Source organism: Psammomys obesus, unplaced genomic scaffold (genome assembly GCF_907164565.1).
Source record: "Psammomys obesus unplaced genomic scaffold, mPsaObe1.curated_primary_1811, whole genome shotgun sequence".
NCBI lineage: Eukaryota > Metazoa > Chordata > Mammalia > Rodentia > Muridae > Psammomys > Psammomys obesus.
Window position 1 is genome coordinate 18,073,945 of NW_026587216.1, and position 20,860 is coordinate 18,094,804.

At 39.5% G+C, this 20,860-nt stretch overlaps 1 protein-coding gene across 1 annotated transcript in view; it reads right to left on the reverse strand.

Moving 5' to 3' along the window:
* Positions 1-20,860, reverse strand: part of Zbtb10 (zinc finger and BTB domain containing 10) — a 41,287-nt gene that overhangs the window by 17,815 nt on the left and 2,612 nt on the right. Inside the window, exon 4 of the mRNA XM_055603569.1 lies at positions 6,986-7,868. Coding sequence (XP_055459544.1) covers positions 6,986-7,868 — 883 coding nt within the window. The remainder of the gene's footprint in view (positions 1-6,985; positions 7,869-20,860) is intronic.

Here is a 20,860-nt window from a genome sequence, read left to right on the forward strand (position 1 = left end):
ATGATGGTGCACACCTGTAATCTCAGCACTGCTGGAGTGAGAAGCAGGTGGATCTCTGTGAGTTCCAGGCCAGTGTGGTCTACAAAGCGAGTCCAGGACATCCTAGGCTACAGAGAAACCCTGTCTTGAAAAACCAAAAGTTTGAGTTTTTAAGAGTTTTTTTTTTAAATGATTTCCAAGTTCTAAGCTAGGTGTGTTCCTCCTTTCCCAATGGGGAGATTGTGTAAGGTAAATGGTAGAGATGCTTCAGTAACAGAACAATACCTAAATTCCACATCTCAATCCAAGTAAATTCCGTGGTTTAGACTCTGTTTTCAACAGTTTATATACAAAATTATACATAAAGAAGTCAAAATAGTGGGAGACCTCAAACATGTCTAATAATCACAAAAACATGTTAATGGCAGGTAAGCTATCTCAGTGGGTAAAAGCATGACCAGAGTTCAGTCCCTGTGACCTACAGGGTAAGAGAACACAGACTCTCTGTAAGCTGTAAGGCACACAAGTGCATGAGTGCACACACATACACACAGGCATGTTAATTTTTAATAATTTAGAAAGCATTTCAAAATTTTGCAATGCTCAAAGTAATAATTAACAGCAATTATCACCACAAATACAGGACAATAATGCTGGCTGGCATATCATTCTAATAATGTTTTCTGTAATTAGAATTACTAATTGTTTCAGATATGTGCTTTATTAGGATTCCCTAAAGGTATATAAGTTTAAACAGCTTCCTCAAAACTGTTTTCTAAAAACCAAAGTATATGCAGTTTCACTAAAAGGCAAATATACAAATGTAAAATGTGCGGTTAAGGCCAGTAAGATGGCTCAGTAGGTAAAGGTACTTCCTGTCAAGTCTGTTGCACTGAGTTGGTTTCCCAGTGAGCTCAAAGGTGAGAACCAGCTCTTACAAGTTGACCTCTGATTTCCAAATATTACACTGTAGCGACCTTGCATATGTGGATATGCACAATAAAAAAAATGTAATAATAAAGGAGGTTGTTTGTGGTGGCACATGCCAGTTACCAAAATGTTTCAGAAACTGAAGCAGGAGTAGCTATTACAAGTTCAAAGTCTTCCTGGACATTATCTTACTAAGAGCCTATGTCAGAATTTCAAGAAATAAGGGTCAAGGGTCAAGCCCTGGCGGTGGTGGAGAATACCTTTACTCTCAGCACTCGTGTAGAAGAGGCAGGTGGATCTCTATGAGTTTGAGGCCAGCTTGGTCTTTAGAGCCAGGAAAGCCAAGGCTACATAAAGAAACCCTGTCTCAAACAAACAAATAAGGCTACACAGAGAAACCCTGTCTCAAATAAATAAATGAAATAAATAAAGTTGTTGACTAGCATTCACAGGACCCTACGTTTAAACCCCAATATTGAAAAAATAATTAGTAAATTAGTAACTAAATTTCAAATTTTAGATTTCACTTAACATGGTTAAAATTGAATTGCTGGGCTGCAAATCAAGACAAGGATTTTATTTTTTTCACATCACTAGAACTTGGACATAATTTTTTTCCCTTATTTGATGGCCAAGTTTTCAGTTTTTAATTCTATAAACTCAATATGAAAAGAAAACATTTTTAAATCTTCCAGGTTCCCCCTTTATGTGTTCCTGTATATAGACAGATATATCACATAAATATAATCAAGCCAAGCCAATGTACTAAGCCAAACAGGACATGCTAGCTTAAAGATTCAAAATGTACCATCTTGAGAAAACATCCAGAAAATGTCGTAAGGCACAATCCCAGCTTCAACATTATAACAGGACAAAAGGACACATTTTTAGAGCTGTAGTCAAAAACTATAGAAGCCACATTTCCTTTTAAGGCATTCACAAATACAAATATGCCAAGGTTTGATTTTTAGATTTCAAAATAATCTCTTTTCTGATGTTTGTAATAGTACTGTAAATTCATGCAAAAGCATTGATTTCATATTTTTCATTTTTCTTAAGTGAAAATTTAAACACAAGTTCATTAACATGTTTTCCAGTTCAGAACTAAATCTTTTAAAGGTTTTAACATGAGACATGATTTTTCAAGTAGGGGAATATTGGGGAAGGCCTTCATGTTAATAAACACCACATCTGTTATATTGGTCAGAGCTTCCTGCAGAGTTAAAAGTCAGTTCTCTATGTCAACAAAATAGAAGGAATGGTATTTAAATTAGAAAACATGAATTCAGAGGTATTATTCCTAATCCAATTAGACAGATTAAAGCTATTTTTAATTCTACTACAAATGGCAGAATAGGAGGGCATTACAGGAGTTAACTTTGGCTCAAAATAAAAGTAACTTGTAATAGCAGTCATCGTAAACACAGGCTTAATAAGGTCATCTTTGTCAGTGTTAAAACAAGCCACGCTATGTATGACGATCTATCTAGCATTTGGCAGAAAGTACATAGCACTGGAAAACTGTTATAAATAACTTCAATAGTTTTTCCTAACTTTAAGGGCACTAGACACGACCACAGTAGATCTCGTGCTTTTATGCTCGTCATTTAATTCCAGATAACATTGTAAACAGCACTGTATTTTAAAGAACAGAGGTAACTCACAAACTTAACCAATCCACACATGGGAGTCACAAAGTGGGGAGCTGGTTTTCAATGTCTAACTGAATCTGGGCTATTATTCCATCAGGTGATCCAATGCCAAGTAGAATCACCTGTAGAACTTCAAATGGACTTCCTAAGAGGTCCCAACTATCTTGATCTATAGCTAAGATTAAGAGCCACTTTTGACAAGGACTAGACAAAGCTTCATTGGAAACAGCTCCTTCTGTGCACATACGGCCTAAGACCTTTTCAAATACAAACCACAGAGTATAGCTTTAGTCAGTGCTTCCGTATTTATAGTTTAGCTCGTTACATTAAAAACCCAGCTGGGCATGGTGGTACACATCTTTAATCCCAGCACTGGAAAGGCAAAAGACCTTTGTGAGTTTGAGACCAGCCTACATGAGGAGCTGGTCAAGACCAGCCAAAGCTACATAGTGAAGCCTGGTTTGAAAAAACAACAACAACAACAACAACAAAAAAAAAAAAAAACGAGTCAAGCTCATGCTCTATCTCATATTCTGACCATAAAGTAGTTCTTACTAAGATCTACTTTTCCTTCCAGTTTAAAAACGCATTTATTATTTGCACCTGCATGTTTGTGCGCTCCTGACTTTTGTGCCTGTGCCCTCAGATGGTATCAGATTACCTGTTACAGCTGGCTGTGCGCCACCATCTGGAAGAAGGGTCAGTGTCTAACTAGCCCTCCTCTGAAAATTTATTATTATATAAGAGGCATGGGAACTAAGCAAAGATTAGTATGACTGTATTCTTAAAAGTTACAAGAAAGATGGGTGCACACCTTTAATTCCAACACTTGGGAGGCAGAGACAGATCTCTGAGTTTGAGGCCACCTTGGCCCACAGAGCAAGTTTCAGGATGGCCAGGGCTACAAACTTTGCCTTGAAAAACAAAACAAAACAAAACAAAAAAACAAAGAAAAAAGCCACAAGAAATATATTTCTATCTTCTTAATATATGTATGTACTGGAAGTAACAGTTTGGATTATTCTGGGGCAAGTAAAAATAAAGTACATTAGAAGGCACTGCATAAATAATTATGAAGCCTTTTTAGAAACTAGTATAATTTGCTTATTGACAAAAACAAGACTACAGTTCAGTGCTATCAGCTACACATTTTAAGTTTTTTTTTTTTTCTTTTTAAGAGTTAGCTTCATATATTTTGAACATTTTCTTTTTACTAGATGAAGACCACAGAAAATAATGAGTGGTCCCTACAGTCTTCCATTCTAGGAGCTCTGATAAAAGCACTTCGGTTGCTGGAACTGCCTTGTAAGCAATCATGAAATGCAGACAGTGCCGTCACCTCTAACTCACAGTGCTGCCCACTGGCAAGGCCAGAAATGAGGCATACATAAATTCTATATACACTGACCTGACTGGTGACTTCCTTGGACCTTCCATACTATCTAATTAGGTGAGAGAAGAGCCATTTGGGGGTCACTGAATGATGCTGGAGTTCTTTGGAGGCACTATCAAATTATCAAGTTTTACCAGGTGATATGCAGCTTATGATGATGAAACCAAATTTGTTTGTGTAAGCAAGGTCAGATACTATCAATGATGTAAGATGATGTATCGATGATTTTAGGATGAGACAAACTGACACTAAACTGCCAACAATTTTTGATAGATTAGTGTATTGATATGGATGTGAGAAGATGCTTGCTAAATAACTGCTAACAGCGTGAAGACTTTTGGAAGTATTCACATTGGGTCAATGTTACTGTCTAAGTCACTCCACTATCATGCGGCAATTCTAAGAACAAGGCTGGCTCCTATTAGCTCTGCCAACACCCAAAATACCAAAGGATTTTTACTGTATGTGTGTTTCCAGGTGCTCAAATTTGTATGTATGTGTGCGTGCACATGCAAATTTATGTTTAAACACTCTATAGAGTTTTGTTAGGCCTTCTATATTAGTGAGTCAAAACACAAATTGCCAGCTAAGGCATCTATCATTAGATTTAAAAAAAAAAAAAAAAAAAAAAACTCCTCAGAAACAGGAGTGTTGGCACACCATATAATCTCAGCATTTGGGAGGTAGATCTCAGAATATAAGGATAGACATAAAGGTGACCTTAGCTACATAGTGAACTAGAGGCCAGCCTAACCTACATACAACTTAAAACAAAAGCTGACAAAAACTGATATACAATACAAGGAAAAAGAAAAGCAGTCAGGCAATTGGAAGGCAGAAGCAGTTGGTTCTCTGTGAGCTGAAAGCCACTCTGGTCTACATAGTGAGTTGCAGGAGAGTCAGAGCCACATAAGACCCTGTCTCAAAAAGCCAACTCTCACCCCAAGACAATAAGTCACTGTACATGCATGCTGATTTCCAAGTATTATTTCTACTGGTAAAAACTAACTCGAAGCCAAAAAAGTCAAAAACCATTCCACAGGCTTGCTTTCCTAGACAGCTCAGTGGGGAAAGGTACCTGACCTCACAAGCCTTGTAACCCAACCTTGATTCCTTTGACTTTCACATGTGTGTGCTATGGCTTGTATATACACACAGATGCATGAACCACACACAAAGAAACAGTGAATAAATAAAATAATAAGTCAACATAATAAAATGCTCCATCCTCATTATCATATAAATCAGACACTAAAGCCAGGCATGACACATGCCTTTAATCCCAGCACTTGGGAGGCAGAGGCAGGCAGAGCTCTGAGTTCAAGGCCAGCCTGGTCTGCAAAGCAAGTACAGGACAGCCAAGGCTACACAGAGAAACCCTATCTTGAAAACTCAGAAAAAAAAAAAAATCTAATCAGTCAGTCAATCAATCAGATACTGATTGTTTTTGAGACAGGCCTGACTGTAATGAAACAAGCTATGTAGACCAGTCTAACCTCTTCTGAGATCTGCCTGCCTCTGCCTTAAAAATGCTAGAGTGCAACCCTGCCAGCCCGGGCATGTTTTCAGGTAAACAGTCATTCAACCACATAATTAACAGTGCACAAACCTATTTCCACTGAGATGGGAATTCTCAATGCCATGAGATGCCTCAAAGCTAGGAGCACCCAGTTTAAACTAAGGCAAAGAAAAACGCCCACTCTATATCTATTCTTCATGAGTCCGCCACTAGATTTCTTAAAAAGTTCTTTACTACCAATAGGGCATCCTAAAATTCTTGCATACACTGTCTTAGGAATCTACTAAAACCAAAAATCTCTTTCTGGCCTATATTTGGAGAGGAAAACTGCAGTTTCCCCAAAACAAAATACCCCATTCCAGAAACCAAACCTTACAGTCCTTCTAAGCTGAACAAATAACTCAGGTGACAATAAAAAAATTCCTGCTTCTGGAGCCCTATGCTAAGCAGAGTAGTTCCAAACAAATTAGAGTAATCTTAGAATTAGCAAAATTCTGTAGCAATAAATATGTATAAATAAAAAATGTTAACTAGACCCTACAAATATTTCAAAAAGGATAAAGTGATTTGCTGCACACTGTAACTAAACTCTTGGTCATACAACAATGCAGAGGCTGCCAGTAGGTGTCATACTCCCTGATAACACTGAAGGGTCCCTAACATAAGAGCTCAATTTTAAAAAGTTTCAAATTGTTATGAAACAAAAGCAAACCCTTTACTGTATTTTAACTTCAGCTACTGTCTAATAAATTTATAAGACATTTATCACTTATAAGATAGAGCTCTTGTTGGATGATTTGCCAAACTGTGATGTTCAACTGGCTGAGTATCTTAAAATACATTTCTGACTTAAAAACAGCTTCATTTTAGGATGTGTTTACAGACATAACCTTATCCTAAGTCAAAAGGCATGTTAGATGGTTATTAATAAGGCTTTTGGAAGACATTACTTTAATTACCTAATCTAAAACTGAAACTCACATATACACACAAAAAGTGAAATTCAAGCACCCCTATTTTATTACTTTCAAATTAAAATTTTCCAATTAAAAATAAAATTTAAAATTATAAGCAACTGAACTCTTACCTTTTCCATCTGCCCCAGGTTTTAGTTGTGAACCATGTACAGTCAGAGTGGAAAAAAACAACAACCAGAAGACAAAATCTTGAACTGCCAAGTGCCTACTTAGGAGCTGTTAAGATGCCCTCATTAAGCTTTCTAGAGGGGGTGACTGGGTCTTCTAGGACCCTTTATTCAGGCTTAGGTAATATCAGCCATTTTCAGATTGGTTCTGTTTCTACCTTCCCACTGGTCTCAGGCAAGCAGAAAAACTTAACATTGCCCTGTCTCCCCCAACTCTGCAGGTGGAGGTTGTTAGCCTAGCTTCCTTTTTGAGATTATTTTCATTTTGTGAGAATCGTGGTAATAAAACAGCACATTTGTATTTAAAAATATATATACATGTAAGCAACTATAATCAAAGTGAAAACCTTCGCATACACGATATTTACCTGGTTCTTCCTTGATGAGCAGGGCCTTATTTTCTTCTGGATAGGCAACAGGTAGCTGCATCACTGAGCAATCTTCTAGATTTGTTTCATTAGTAGGTGGTATATTATAAACAAATCTCTTTGTAGTTTGGTTTTTCCTCCTTGCTTTGCCGGTCTCTTGAGAGCTCATATTATTCCAAATAAATACTTTTGTTTTACCTTGAGATTCATTTTCAGCCAATTCAGGAGAACCATCCTGGACCCAGTTACTGTCATTCATCTGGTAGTTTTCTATTTGGCCCTCGTCGACATTACAACCATCATTTTCAATTTTTATATTACTTGCCAAATTGGTAAGATTCCGTGTCGCCCAGAAGCTGGCGATTTTTTGATCCCGTGATGAAGTCAGGCCATCTCTACTAACTGGTTTCCTATTATTATAGTCCACAACTACAGACTCTGGAGCTTCTGATTTAATGCTTATATTTAAGGCATCTTTAATGAAATTTCTGCAAGTTTGAACAACTTCACTCATTTGAAGGTAGCTGGCCACTGTCATCACTTCAATGGCATTTTGGCTTGTGAGCACCAGGTTCCCAGAATACAGGAAGTCCAAGATGACTGAAAAACCTTGAACTGCAGCAATATCTAAGTGGGTAGTATTGTTTTGGTTAGGGCTTTCTTTGTTTGAAACACAATATAAAGTCTTAAAGAAACGGCTGCCTGCAACCAGGATGTTCTTATGAGCTTTAAAGATTTTCCCGCTCACCACAATGCTGACATCACAAAGAATATCTTTCTTTCTCTGTTCATCTAGTTGTCGAAGAAGTTGATAGCAATAAGAGTTCTCATTTGGCCTACTATTAAAGTCACAGTACCCCTCCTCTGACGGTATTTCTGACTCCTGTAATTGGAGGAAAACATTAACATTACATTTTATTTATATTTTAAAGACCCCCAGTCCAAGGAAAACAAATGTAACTGTCAAAAGCATTAAAAAAAAAATACTCAAGTATACCAATTCATGACTAACTACACATTTTGAAACATTCAAACATTCAAACATTCATATTAAACACTGAACGGAATAAACACAGTCTGATGCAACTCACTGTTATAAAAAAAAGACACATCTTACTGAGGATCGGGCAGGATCTTTTCAAACATAAGGTAAGGATATGAATTTTAAAAATTTAAATGAAAATAATTATTTTCTTAAGAAACTTTCCTTTATGTGAATGAAATTAATCTGCTTTATCTGTTAGGAAAGCAGAATCCTCTTCTCACTGTTCTTAAAATCCCCACGTCAAGGCATGCCACATAGCTAACACTGTCAGAAAGTGTGAATTTTCAGCCATGTGCCACTGCACACCTGTAAGCCCAGCACACAGAGAGGCAGAAGCAGATGGATCTCTGAGGCCAGTGGTCTACAAAGTGAGTCTAGGACAGGACAGGCTACACAGGGATACCCTGTCTCAAAAAAAAAAAAAAAAAAAAAAAAAAAAGTTAGATTTTCAGTCTAGGCAAACACTGAAATAAAAGTTAGTTTAGGTCAATGATGTTAATTAAATCTAAACTAGTAGTAATGGCAGGGCCAGCAGGAAAAAATCTGTTTCCACTAGGAGCATACCCAGTTATAATTTTCTAGTCAACTTTCTAAATGCCTTCTCTTTAGGGTCACAAATACTATCTCATCTATAAGTTAATTAAAAACTCCTGAATTCAAGAGGCTTTATTGTATATAAATTTTGCTTTTCATCAGGCATATAAATATTCATTATAGTTCCACTTCGTACCACTTTAGTAAGGTTCCTATAGAACAAGTAAGCTAGACACTGCAGTTCACAACTGTAAATCTACCACTGGTGAAGCAGAGGCAGGAGGATCAACAGTTCAAGTCCATCTTCAATGGGGGGAAGAGGCTGGGGCCTCCTGGGCTCAAATCCCCAGCACTGCAAGGAAAACAAAACATTACACAGAGAGCTGGAGAGATAGCTTAGTGGTTAATAGCATTAGCTGCTCTCCAGAGGACTGGGGTTCAATTCCCAGTGTGGACATGCTGGCTTACAACTGTTTGTTAACCCCATTTCCAGGGAATCTAGCACCATCTTCTGAGCACAGAACGACTGCACCACTGCCCCCAACAAAAACACATAAATAACAAAATCCATCTTTAAAAAAATTACATGAAATAAATAAAAGTGTAGTCTACTTTCAGAATGTGTCCTCTGGCAACTCACTGTCTGCGATGCCTTCAATAATAGCAATATTATTAACGTTAGTCCGAGCTAATAACTTTGTGGCTTCATTTAGCGACTAGGTAGGCAAACCCTCCAGGCAGAGGTTTACTTTCCAACCCACCTTCAATACTGCTTTGCATTATCTCTGCATTCCTCCCAGCTATTAACAGTCAAGTGAAGAAAAACAAGTGCTAGCATTCTAGTACTTATCAGTGCTTCACAGAACTATGGAACAGTAAGGCGCACCTGTAAACCTGTGGTATACAGAACGGCTATAGGATCAACAATATGAAGGAAAGATAGTAGAAAGTGAACTGCAACAGACCTTTGACAGTCTCATCTTCCACGGATCTTAGTGCCTAAATTTCTGGAAGCCATTCTACTGTAGCAAACCTCCCAAGACAACCTATCACAGCACAATGTTTCTAGTTCCACAGCAGCCATTTCTCCTCTACTACAACACTCAATCATCTTCACAACTCTAGCAGTCAAGAATAAAATAGGTGAAACAAACCTATGCATTAGTATGAATCCAACTTTTTGCTTTGAAAGAGAGACTTCAAAAATTAGGGGAATGGCTGGAGTGTGCATGGCAGGAGTGCATGGTAATTCCAGCACTCCTAAGGCAGAGGCAGCCCAGTGATGTGTAGTGGGGGAGGGGAAACACTTTGCTGTACTCTGTGTGTCTCTGTTCCACTAGGTCTGTCTTTCCCTGAAAATATGTATGAGGTCAAACTTCCCAGAGGCTATTTCTTAAAACATAGATCTTGTATAAAAAATATTACAAAATTTCAAAATAAATTTATTACCAACAGTAAAAATAGTTGACTTACATAAATGCAGAAATAAGACAATTCTAAAAATACCTATAATAAACAGTTACAATGTAACTTTTTACAAAAAAAAAAAAAATCACACTGACCTAATAAAACCTGAGTCCTTTTTAAAAACAGACTACATGAATTTATTAACTTGCCAGAGCTCTACAGAGACAGCAGGAAACATGAAAGGGAACTCTTCTTTCGTATAGACCTAGCTTTAAACTTTTTTATGCATACTATATACCTGGCTAACTGGCAGCTTCATTTGTTTGGGTCCAAGTTCTTCCTCATAGATATTGAGGTAAATGAATGAGTCCTTGGAAGAAGCAAAAACTGGCCAAAACTTGGCAGTACTTCTGTAAGGGTCTGTGGAAGCAGTGAATTAGCATTTAAAAGCAAACAACTACCTAAAGTTTAAATAAAAAGCAGTATGTGTGATGCGGAGAGCTTTAATCACAGACTCTGGGAAGCCATGGCAGGAAGCTCAGTTTGGAGGCCAGCCTGAAATACATAGTTGTGTGGATGTGTAGCTGCTGGGAAGGCAAACCTAGGTCCCCTGCAAGAGCAGCAAATGCTCCTAATTACTGAGCCATCTCTCCACCTCAGTGAAGGGCTTTCTTACCAGCTGTTACACAGAGCATGGTCCTTCAGTAAGTAGTGATAAAGGAATTACTGGTGGTATTTGTAAAAGCAGACACTGGTGTTGTTCTACAGTTGTAATGGAAAAAAATGGTCGTTACATAGTGTTTGATTTGATTGTATGAGTGTGTTGTGGGTAGGCTTTTGACTGAGTAATATTTAAAATAAGGACATTTTGTGTAACAAATGCAACAAACTTTATATAAACTGGTGGGACAGGTCCAGAAAATGTAGGACCCAGTGACACAGCTTTAAGATGTCTGCAATAATTAGAAGTAACCGCCAATTGTGGTTTTCTTTTTTCTTTTTGGATGGGGGTTACCCTAGGGATTCGTATAATTCCAGTTCCAGGGTATTCAACACCCTCTTCTCAGGTACCAGGCAGGTGAAACATGTATACACATAAGATAAATATTTTTTTAAAAGAAAGCCCTTCAAAATAAAGTCATGAATATATGTATTCATTTTGCAAAGATATTTGAGGACTTCTGCAAAACAACTAAATAAATTGAATAGACATAGTAAATAGAATGACATTAATTTCTGAATAAATCAGTAAGTCCCTATTAAACAAATCTTTGTATTAGAGACAAAAAAAATCTAAAATGATTGAGGTCCAAGGTTCCAGCTACTGCTAGTAGGAAAGACCCTCAATATGCTTAGTTGTGTAAACAAGGGAGCTACCTAACAGCAGGGGTCTATTCTAGTTTCTCTGTGGGCCCAGAGATGCTTTGAAAATGTGAGGACAGCTTTAAGAGATTAGGAATAGGGTAGGAGAATGAACATCCTAAACAAATGAGAGAGCATTTAAAAGAGATAACCAAGGTGGCCTATAGCATCCTGAAAAGTCTAGATTTATGTAAAGAACTACGAGGTACTCCCCAATGTCCATAAAACACAAATAAGCATGTAACATATTTCCCACAAGTAAAGGCCCCTCACTTCCACAAGATTTATAAACAAGCAGCACTTCCAGGCATAGTGGCACATGCCTGTAATCCTAACACTTAGAACATGAAAAGAGAATCACAAGGTCAAGGCCATCCTCGGCTATATATAGAAGGACTGTAATAAATTAAATAAATAGAGCTGAGCCTGTTAACAAAGGCCTATAATGCTGGCGATGACTGAGGGACGCTAAGGCAGGGTGATCTCAAGTTCAAGGCCTATGGGCTTTGGTTTCTCTGTGTAGCCCTGGCTGTCCTGGAACTTACAAAAATGATCCTACCTCTGCTGGGAGTAAAGGCATAAGCCATCATGCCCATCAAGAGCCTGTCTTAAACTAACAAGTAATCAGGAGAGCTGGAATACTTGCCTACAATAACCCCTAGGACCACATAAGTCAATAAATGCATACCTTTCAAAAGGACAAGTGCCACTGACTGTTATGGTTGGATGCCCTACAGAACTTTTAACTGTGTGAAAGAAAAAGCGTGTGCATGCGTGCGTGCGTGCTCTGCGATGGAACTAGGATCCAGGCTTAAAGAAGTAGGTATAGTATTGGATTGGCTGACAGACTGAAGAGATAACTATGGTAGCAATGTGAAGATGGATCAATACCAGAGAATTAAGACAAGAAATATTGTGACCAGCAGGGGACTGTTAACAGTATTAACATAGTAGTATAACTGGTAGAGCGCTTGTTTGGCATGTACAATGTCCTGTGCTTGAGCCACAACATACATAAAACCAGACACAGTGGCATACATCTGCCACCTTAGCACTGGGATGGTGGAGACAGGAAGATTAGCTCAAAATCATCCTCAATGACAAAGAATTTGAGTTCGAGGGCTGAAGAGACAACTCAGTGAAGAGTATTTGCTGCTCTTGCAGAAGATCTGGGTTCAGTTCCCAGTACCCACCCCATGTCTCCCTCTGGTCCTACACCCTCTTCTTCTTCATACTGGGTATGCATGTGAGGCATATACACATATGCAGTCAAATAGTCATGCACATAAAATAAAAACTTTTAAATCTTAAAAAAAGAGAGCGAATATGAGGCCAGCCAGCCTTTACTATACTACAAGAGTGGTTATCTACAAAGCAGAAAAAAAGAGCACAGTATTTAGAAGAAGCAAAGACCTTGAAATTACAGAAGATGGATGTTATTGAAAGATGAAACAGTTCCTGAAATATATCTAAAAAGTTTTATCAGCATAATTTAAGTAATGAAACATGGGGGAAAGAACAAAGAATTATTACTGTCTTTTACCATCCCCACTTCAGACCATTACCTAATCCCCCTTCTAAAGTGAAAAAGAAAAGCTAACCTTAGAAGTAACAGAAACTTGACCATAGCTTATTAACCCATTAACCATAGGAAAATACTGGCTAGTTTGCAAAAAAAAAAAAAAAAAAAAAAAAAAAAAAGCAAGTATTTCCTTTCTCACTCAGGATAATCAACAGAAGACATTTTCAACAAATATCAATATGTAACCCCAAAGTACTAAAACAACAAAAATCAGCACTGATTTTTGTTTCAAGAACTCACTAGGAACATTATATTGAGGAAAAATAATTTCTGCTTCCAAATTTAAATATCAAATTGAATTTCTAGAATGTAAAGACAAAGCTATAGCAAATATAACCACAATCTAAGAAATTTTAACTGTTGATGAAAAAAGACAAAGCTCTCCCTTGCAGTCTCTGGCCTTTACTGCAGTGCCCTTGTGTGATGATGGTATTCTTTTGTAGCTTAAACACCATCCCCAGATTCTACCTCTGGATTTTTTTTTTTTTTTTTTTTCATTTTCTTTAAGGCAGAGTCTCACGAATTCACTATGGAGACAAACCCAAAGCCCTGGCTACTTCTCTGTGTGTGATAGAGTGATGGGATTCAAGCTGTGCAACACCACATCCAACACAGGTTCTAATTCTGTGTTTGGGGAATAGAATGAAAAGGAGGTGAACTTCCGGTGATAATATCTTGGAATCTTCAGGAAGCAAATACATATCTTTTATTACCAGCTTCCTCCTCAAATTCTAAACCCACATCTACATGTTGCTGGTGCCTCTAAACAGGACACAGACACATGAGTCTCCCCTCCTCAAAGTGCTGGTGCTGACTGCGTGCTAACAGAACACAATGCCATCTTTTTCTCTTCACTTGCTCTGGTGGAGACGGGGTCTCACTCTCAACTTCCGGCAATCTTCCTCCTTGAAGCAATGGCTAGTATTGTATGCATGTTCCACTGCACCTTACAATGCAATCTTCTCTGAAGCTTTTTAAAAGATGATTTTATATGCAATAGTATTCTGCCTGCATGTATGGCACATCTGCGTGAGGGTATCGGATCCACTAGAACTGGAGTTAGGGAGCTGTGAGCTGCTGTATGGGTGCTGTGCTGAGATTTGCAGAAGCAGCCAGTGCTCTTAAGCACTTTCCTGCCCCACAATGCAATCAAGATCCTGTGATCTGCCTATTAAAACCCAATTTTTCACGCTGCTCAAGAATTAAACTCCTCTCAAGGCTTATCAGCAGTACAATTTTCACTCTCCTGCTGCTGTAGCCACATGCAGTGGCAGAACACCCTTCCCTCTGTGTTTAAAACCTAAGTTAGCATCAATTACCACTCAGAAGCCAGTTCTACAAGTCTCTCAACCTTTGCAGACAGGACCCATCAGCCTCAACTGCAGTGTCTCGTTGTTTTCAACACTCACACCTAACACGGTCTCTATACCATTTTATTCTGACTTCTCCTTGAGGGCAGGGATGGCTTTCAGGTTTATCTTGTGTCTTGTACCTACCTAACATAGGTAAGCAGATGGAGAAAGAAGTCCTTTTTAGATATACAATAAGGTATGCTTCCAAAAATTTGAAAACCACAAAGGAAATAAACCAGCTTTTATGAATGAATTTCAACATTATACAAAAGTTGATGGATCATAGCCTCATCTTTCATACTACTTTTCCCTCTCAAAAAAGACTTTCAAGGGCTAAGAATGTATACCGGTCATTTGCTTAGCATACACCAGGCCCAAGGATTCAATTCCCAGCACAGAATACATAGGTTGTGGTGTTGTAAGTCTATAATCCCAGTATTCGAAGGTGGAGACAGGAGTCATCCTGGGCTATAATCATGTCAGCCTGGGGTACATGAGAGCCTGTCTTACGGCGCTCAGGACCTGTGACTGTCTCAGCAGCTGGGCGCACAAGCCTGACACTAGGTCCCACTGGAGGAAGAGACGGCTCCTGAAAGCTGTCCTTTGGCTTCCGTGCAGACTGTGTAGCACACTGGCACCCACACTCCCACCACACGTGTGCACACAGAACACAATAAAAGACTTCAAGAATTCTTCCTAAGGTTGTTAAAAACTAGCCAACCAAGTAAGAGTAAACACCAACCAACCTTTGGGACTTCCTGTTTCCAGAGCAAAGGCTGGCGGCCCTGCCGCCTCACCTTTCTCTTCTCCACCTGACATCAACATATTCCAACCAGTAATTTCAATCACATCACTGGGCTGAATTCACTGTTTAATTTCTGGAAAGGCTAACTAAACTTACAATAATAATAATTTGGGGGTATGTTGTAGGCTTAGCAGACTGCAGAGAGTTGACAGAATGAGTGATTTGGGCTCTGAGAATTTCACAATTGGGTAGAAAGTGGTCTGAACCAAACTACAGCTGTAATCACTGTAATTAAAGCAATTTAAAAATCTTTCTGGGCCAAATGGCCAAATTCTGAATGAGATAATTCTTGAAATTTACTCCAAAGATACTCAAAACTATACAGATCTCTAGCACCAAACTAATGAAAGTTGTCTTGCGAATACTTTGAAATGGAGGGTCCCCTTTACAAGCTTCAACACAGATTCACAAGGCTCTTAGATTCTTCCCAGGGGCTGTGGATGTAGGTCAGCTAGAATGCATGGTACCCTAGGGCCAAAAAAGCCTCCTGTAAACAAGAAAATTCTCCCCAAACCAAGCATGGTGATACACATCTGCAGGCCCAGCAGAGTGTTAGTTTGAAGCCAGGGCCCAGAGATCACCAAGCTGGTAAGAGTGCTTATCACATAAACCTAACAACTAGTAGTGCAATCCTTGGAAGCCCAGTACTGAGAGACTAACATCCGCCAAGATATCCTCCAGACTCCACACACATATTCACAAATGTTCTAAAATAATAAAAAGTAAGAAAATAATCATAAAACAACAAAAAAATAATAAGAGTTTGAGGCCAGCTGAGAAGCCATGCTTCAAAAACAATAAAACCTCAAACCACCACCATCACCGCCAAAGCACCACCTCTGGCCAAAGCACCACCTCTCCTTAGGAGCAGCCCTTAACAACCTAAGGTCCAATTAAATCCAATTCAGATCAATACTGAATCCAAGTGCAGTGACACACTCCTAGAGTCCCAATTGAGGGGCGGGGGCAACCTTGCAAAAACCTATCTCGAAAATAGGAAATCAAAGTTTAAGAAAACGTCCGATTTGTTGTTGTTGTTACCACCAAAACAAAACAACAATTAGAAAGAAAGAAAGAAAGAAAGAAAGAAAGAAAGAAAGAAAGAAAGAAAGGACTTTTCTTATTAAAGCATGAAAAACAGGTCCTGACAAGGAACATGGCTGTAATTCCAGCATCTCAAGAGGCTAAAAGGCTGAAGCAGGATGTTCACATGTGTAAGGCCTACCTGAGCTTGCAGGATAAGAGACCAGCCTAGGCAATACCTGTCTTAGAAGTAAAAAAGTAGGGCAGTCGGTGGTGGCACACACCTTTAACCCCAGTACCAGGAGGCAGAGCAAGACCAGCCTGGTCTATACAGTATGTTCTAGGACAGCCAGGGCTACAGAGAGAAACACTGTTTTGATAGAAAAATAAAGGGGGTGGGGCGCACACTAAAGCTATATATAGTTCAATAGTAAAGGTCTCACCACACCTAGCTTGTGGGATGCCCTCACTTCATTCAATTCAAAACCTGGCCTCCAATGAAAACCAGAAATGAAAGTAAACTTTAGTAATGGACTAATACCTGCTTGAACTTTCAAAACTCCAGGAGACTGATGGTACATCCCAGCAACTCCTGAGGGAACAAAGGCAGTTGGATCTCTGTGTGTTCAAGGCCAGCCAAGACTACAAGATGAGACCCTGTCCCAAAACACTAACAAACAACAAAAACCACCAGCATGCTACAAACTGGAAATCCAGCACTTAGAAGATTGGTTCATGCGGATCTTCTGCTGGACACTAACCTGGCTACAAAGCTCAATAGAACCCTGTCTTTAAAACAACGTGGACTGGAGAGATGGCTCAGCACCTGCTGCTCTTTTCGAAAGGGCTGGAGCTTCACTCTGGGTACCCTCATCAGGTGATTTACTGAAATTCCAGGTGGACCCATGCATGCCCTGGTTTCCTCAGGCACCTGCACTCCAGAGGAAGAGGCTGGGTGATCAGCCTGAGCTACAAAGTAAGACCCTTTCTCAAAAAAAAAAAAAAAAAAAAAAAAAAAAAAAGGTATAAAAAGCATGAGAGGGAGAGAGGATTTCCTTTCTAGCCTACAGGGTCTCACTATGTAGCCCTAGCAGGCCTGCAACTGGTGTGTGGTGTGTGCTAAAACTAAGCTCCTGCTGCCTCTAGCTCTAGACTGCACTCGAATTCAGAGAGAATGGCAGCACGCCTGGGTCACACTCAATTCTTGCCTGAATTTTAGAACTTGCATACAATGCTGGAAGACTGTGTCTCAGGTATATACCCGAGGATGACCTTGAACTACTGATCCTCATGTTTCCACTTCCCAAGATCTGAGACTACAGGCATAAGCTAAATTTTGTTTTAAATTGTATATGAACATTTCTGCGTGCATCTGTATCATATTCACGCCTATTTGATCCCATGGACTAGAGTTATGGACGGCTGTGAGCTACCCACATGGGCTATGACAACCGAACCCCATTTGACAGCAACAGGCAAGTAACTCTTAACCACTAAGCCATCTCTTCAGCCTCTATCCCATTTTTTAAAATGAGGAAACTAATACAGGACTCTGTGAAGTTGAAATGACATTTATAATGAGAAAAACTCAGAATGCCCACAGTGATGGGCCTTATAGTCTTAGAAATTCTGAGAAGGGAAAACAGCCAGGCGGTGGTGGTGCATGCCTCTCAGGGGGCAGAGGCAGTAAGATCTCTGTATGTGGATCTCTCTGAGAGGATCTCCTTGAATTTGAGCCAGCGGGTCTATAGAGTGAGTTCCAGGACAGCCAAGGATACAGAAAATCAGTCTTAACAGGACCTCCCCCCACAAAAAGGAGGGGGGAAATGTAGGGCAAAGAGGCATACAATTTTAATCCCAGCACTCAGGAGGCAGAGTCAGACAGATGCTGTGAGGCCAGCCTGGTCTACAAAAAAAGGGGGGGAGGGAATGAGAGGTGATAGCAAGCTCATTCAAGCGCAATGTGAAAAGTTCAAAGCATGGCAAAGTGCCTTCAAAATTGATGACACAGAGAGACTTTAAGGTCTACCTGTGCTACACAACACCCTGCTGCAAAAAGATTAAAAAAAAAAAAAAAAAAGTAAAGGATGACACTGAGGGACCAGGAAACAAACAAACCTTAGGCCTGGGGAGTGAAGCGTAGTAATAAGAGAAATGGCCTAGGAAGTGTAAGACGCCAGTTTACATACCCAGCACTGCTGAAATAAATGTAAACCTTCAGTTGGTGGGGGAGGGGGGCATGCCTGTAGTCCTAACATTTAACAGGTAAGAGGACCAAAGAATGTCTGAGGCCAACCAGGCCAGCCAGGACCACAAGGCACTACCTACTTTCATTCTTTTCTAAGAGTAACCATAATAAAATAAGCATGACAATAAATAATTGTTAGAGGATTAGAACTCAAGACCTAGAACCTGAGAATGTTCTTACTACACTGCCTCCTAAAGGTAATTAAAGGCTACAGGGCAGCAACACCCACCACAGCAAACACCCCCGATCAATTCCTACTTACATTACTAGGAACTGCTCACTAGTTTTAACAAGGGAAAGCTTTTTCAGGTGTTTCTTGGAAGAGCAAGCTATCCCTCAAACGAAGGTTAGTTCACAAGGAGGAGAAATGGTGAGGACCAATTCAATCAAGGAAACCAACACAGAACACCCCTCTAAGGTTAAGGGTTTGACAGAACAATGTCCTAAAACAAAGTGATGGCACATTAAAAGGTGGCAACATCATCAGGCTTGGGAAGGGGTAGCTCAGGGGTCAAGTTTTAAAAAAGTTTTCTCAGGAGGCATGAATCCTGAGATACAGGTACATGCCTGCAGTATACACCCACATTGGATCTACCATAAGGTTATCCAACTAATCCCCTCTTCCTCTGCATTACGGATCACTGAGCAGCTAATCATAATTTCCAGTTTGCCTACAGAACAGAAAATTCTGTTAATAGCACTTGGTCCAGTACATTTTTTTTTTCAACTTTCAAAACAGGGTTTTCTCTGTGTGTAGACCATGCTGGCCTTGAACATCTGCCTCTGCCTCCCAAGTGCTGGGATTAAAGGAGTGCAGCACCTGAGACAGACTACTGTACATTTCTTAAGAAGAATTCCAATTATAAAAAAAAAAAAATCATTTCTAAATACTAATCAACCGATACTTGGAAAATTCAGCTTTCCATTTTTCACAAGTCACAGCTTCTATCATCTTACTAAATACCTTCAGGTATCTACTATTTAACCCTTTAATACCTAAAATGCCTCTTCTGTAAAACAGAAACAAAATTATTTTCCAGAATAATGTAAATGAGTCGGGCACACCTAAAACAAGAAAAATGTTAGGCCTACCAAATGTTCTGGATAATCTCCAAAGGTAGTAATACAGAAAGCTGAGATCTGAACCCAATTTGCTCAAAACTCAATTTTTTCCCATCACAACATTCTTTATAGGCACTAGCCTCAGGCTGGCGTCCAGGATTTAGGGCTTTATATCTTAAAAATAAGTGACCTTCAGCCAGGTGTGGTGGCACACACCTTTAATCCCAGCACTCTGGAGGCAGAGGCAGGCAGATTTATGAGTGAAAGAACGCCTTTTTCATCCCAGCAGAGGCAGGCAGATCTGTGAGTTCTGTGAGGCCAGCCTGGTCTACACAGTGAATTCTAAGACAGCCAGAGACTCTGCCTCAAAAAAAAAAAAAAAAAAAGAGGGAGGGTGCCCTTCCTTGGTAAGATTTAGGCAAAGGTATTTTTTGTGCAAATAACAAAACCAATCCAAACAAGCTCTATTTCCCATGCCTTCTGGGAATAAACAAAATAAACCCACGCTTTTACAGAGAAAGCCCCTGCTAAGCTGGGTTACTTCTGAGCCTAATAAACCCTAATGTGAGTGTGCTGAGCAGGACCGAGCCCATAAACACCGCCGTGAGGTACTAATACCTGAGCCTTGACTTTCTAAAATCAACGACCGGCCAGCAACACAAAAGAATGAATTCCACCCACCACCACAGGTTGTCTGGGTCATAAAAAGGAGGACTGACTAACATCTGTTTGACTTGAAAGGAGCTATCAAAATGGTTAGAGTAGAACTGTTAAAAAAAAAAAAAAAAAAAAAAAAAGGGGGGAATTAAAACCACCAAAAGTGAGCCTGGGTAAGAAGGTTCAACAAGTTTAACAGAGATGGACATCGTAAAATTATCCACCTTATTCAACTAACTTCCTCCACATTTACATATGCCTCTCACATTTCACAGTATCTCGACCTGACATAAGAATTTCTGAACAGCAGACTGCCAGTAGCAACTGAAGCTTAAGGAAGCTGTTTAATCCATTCTTCAGACTACTTCTAGCACTTTAATGTCGAACACAAGGCAGTGGGCTGTTCTAAAATCTCTGCTGATTTTAGGGGGAAAAAAAATCTTTTTTGAGCGAAAGTCAGCCTCTAAGCTTAAAACCCCCAACCTGCCTTTCGGATTCAATCTCACAGACAAACCCTAATTCATAAGAAATAAAATAAATCCAGCGCTATCATTCGAAAACCATCGCCCCACCCCCTCCCCCAAAACATCCACAACTTCGGAAAACTTTGTTCCCAGGCTTTCTAAACCCCTACGCGTAAGCTCCCCCGAACCTCTCTCTGGATTGGAACGACGCCTTCAACCCGGGGAATCTTTTCCAGTTTTCTTTCTTTTGCTTTAGTTTCAGCCTTTCCCACGGATAAGCCTTTCCCAAACGATCTCAAAAAAAAAAAAAAAAAAAAAAAAAAAAAAAAAAAAA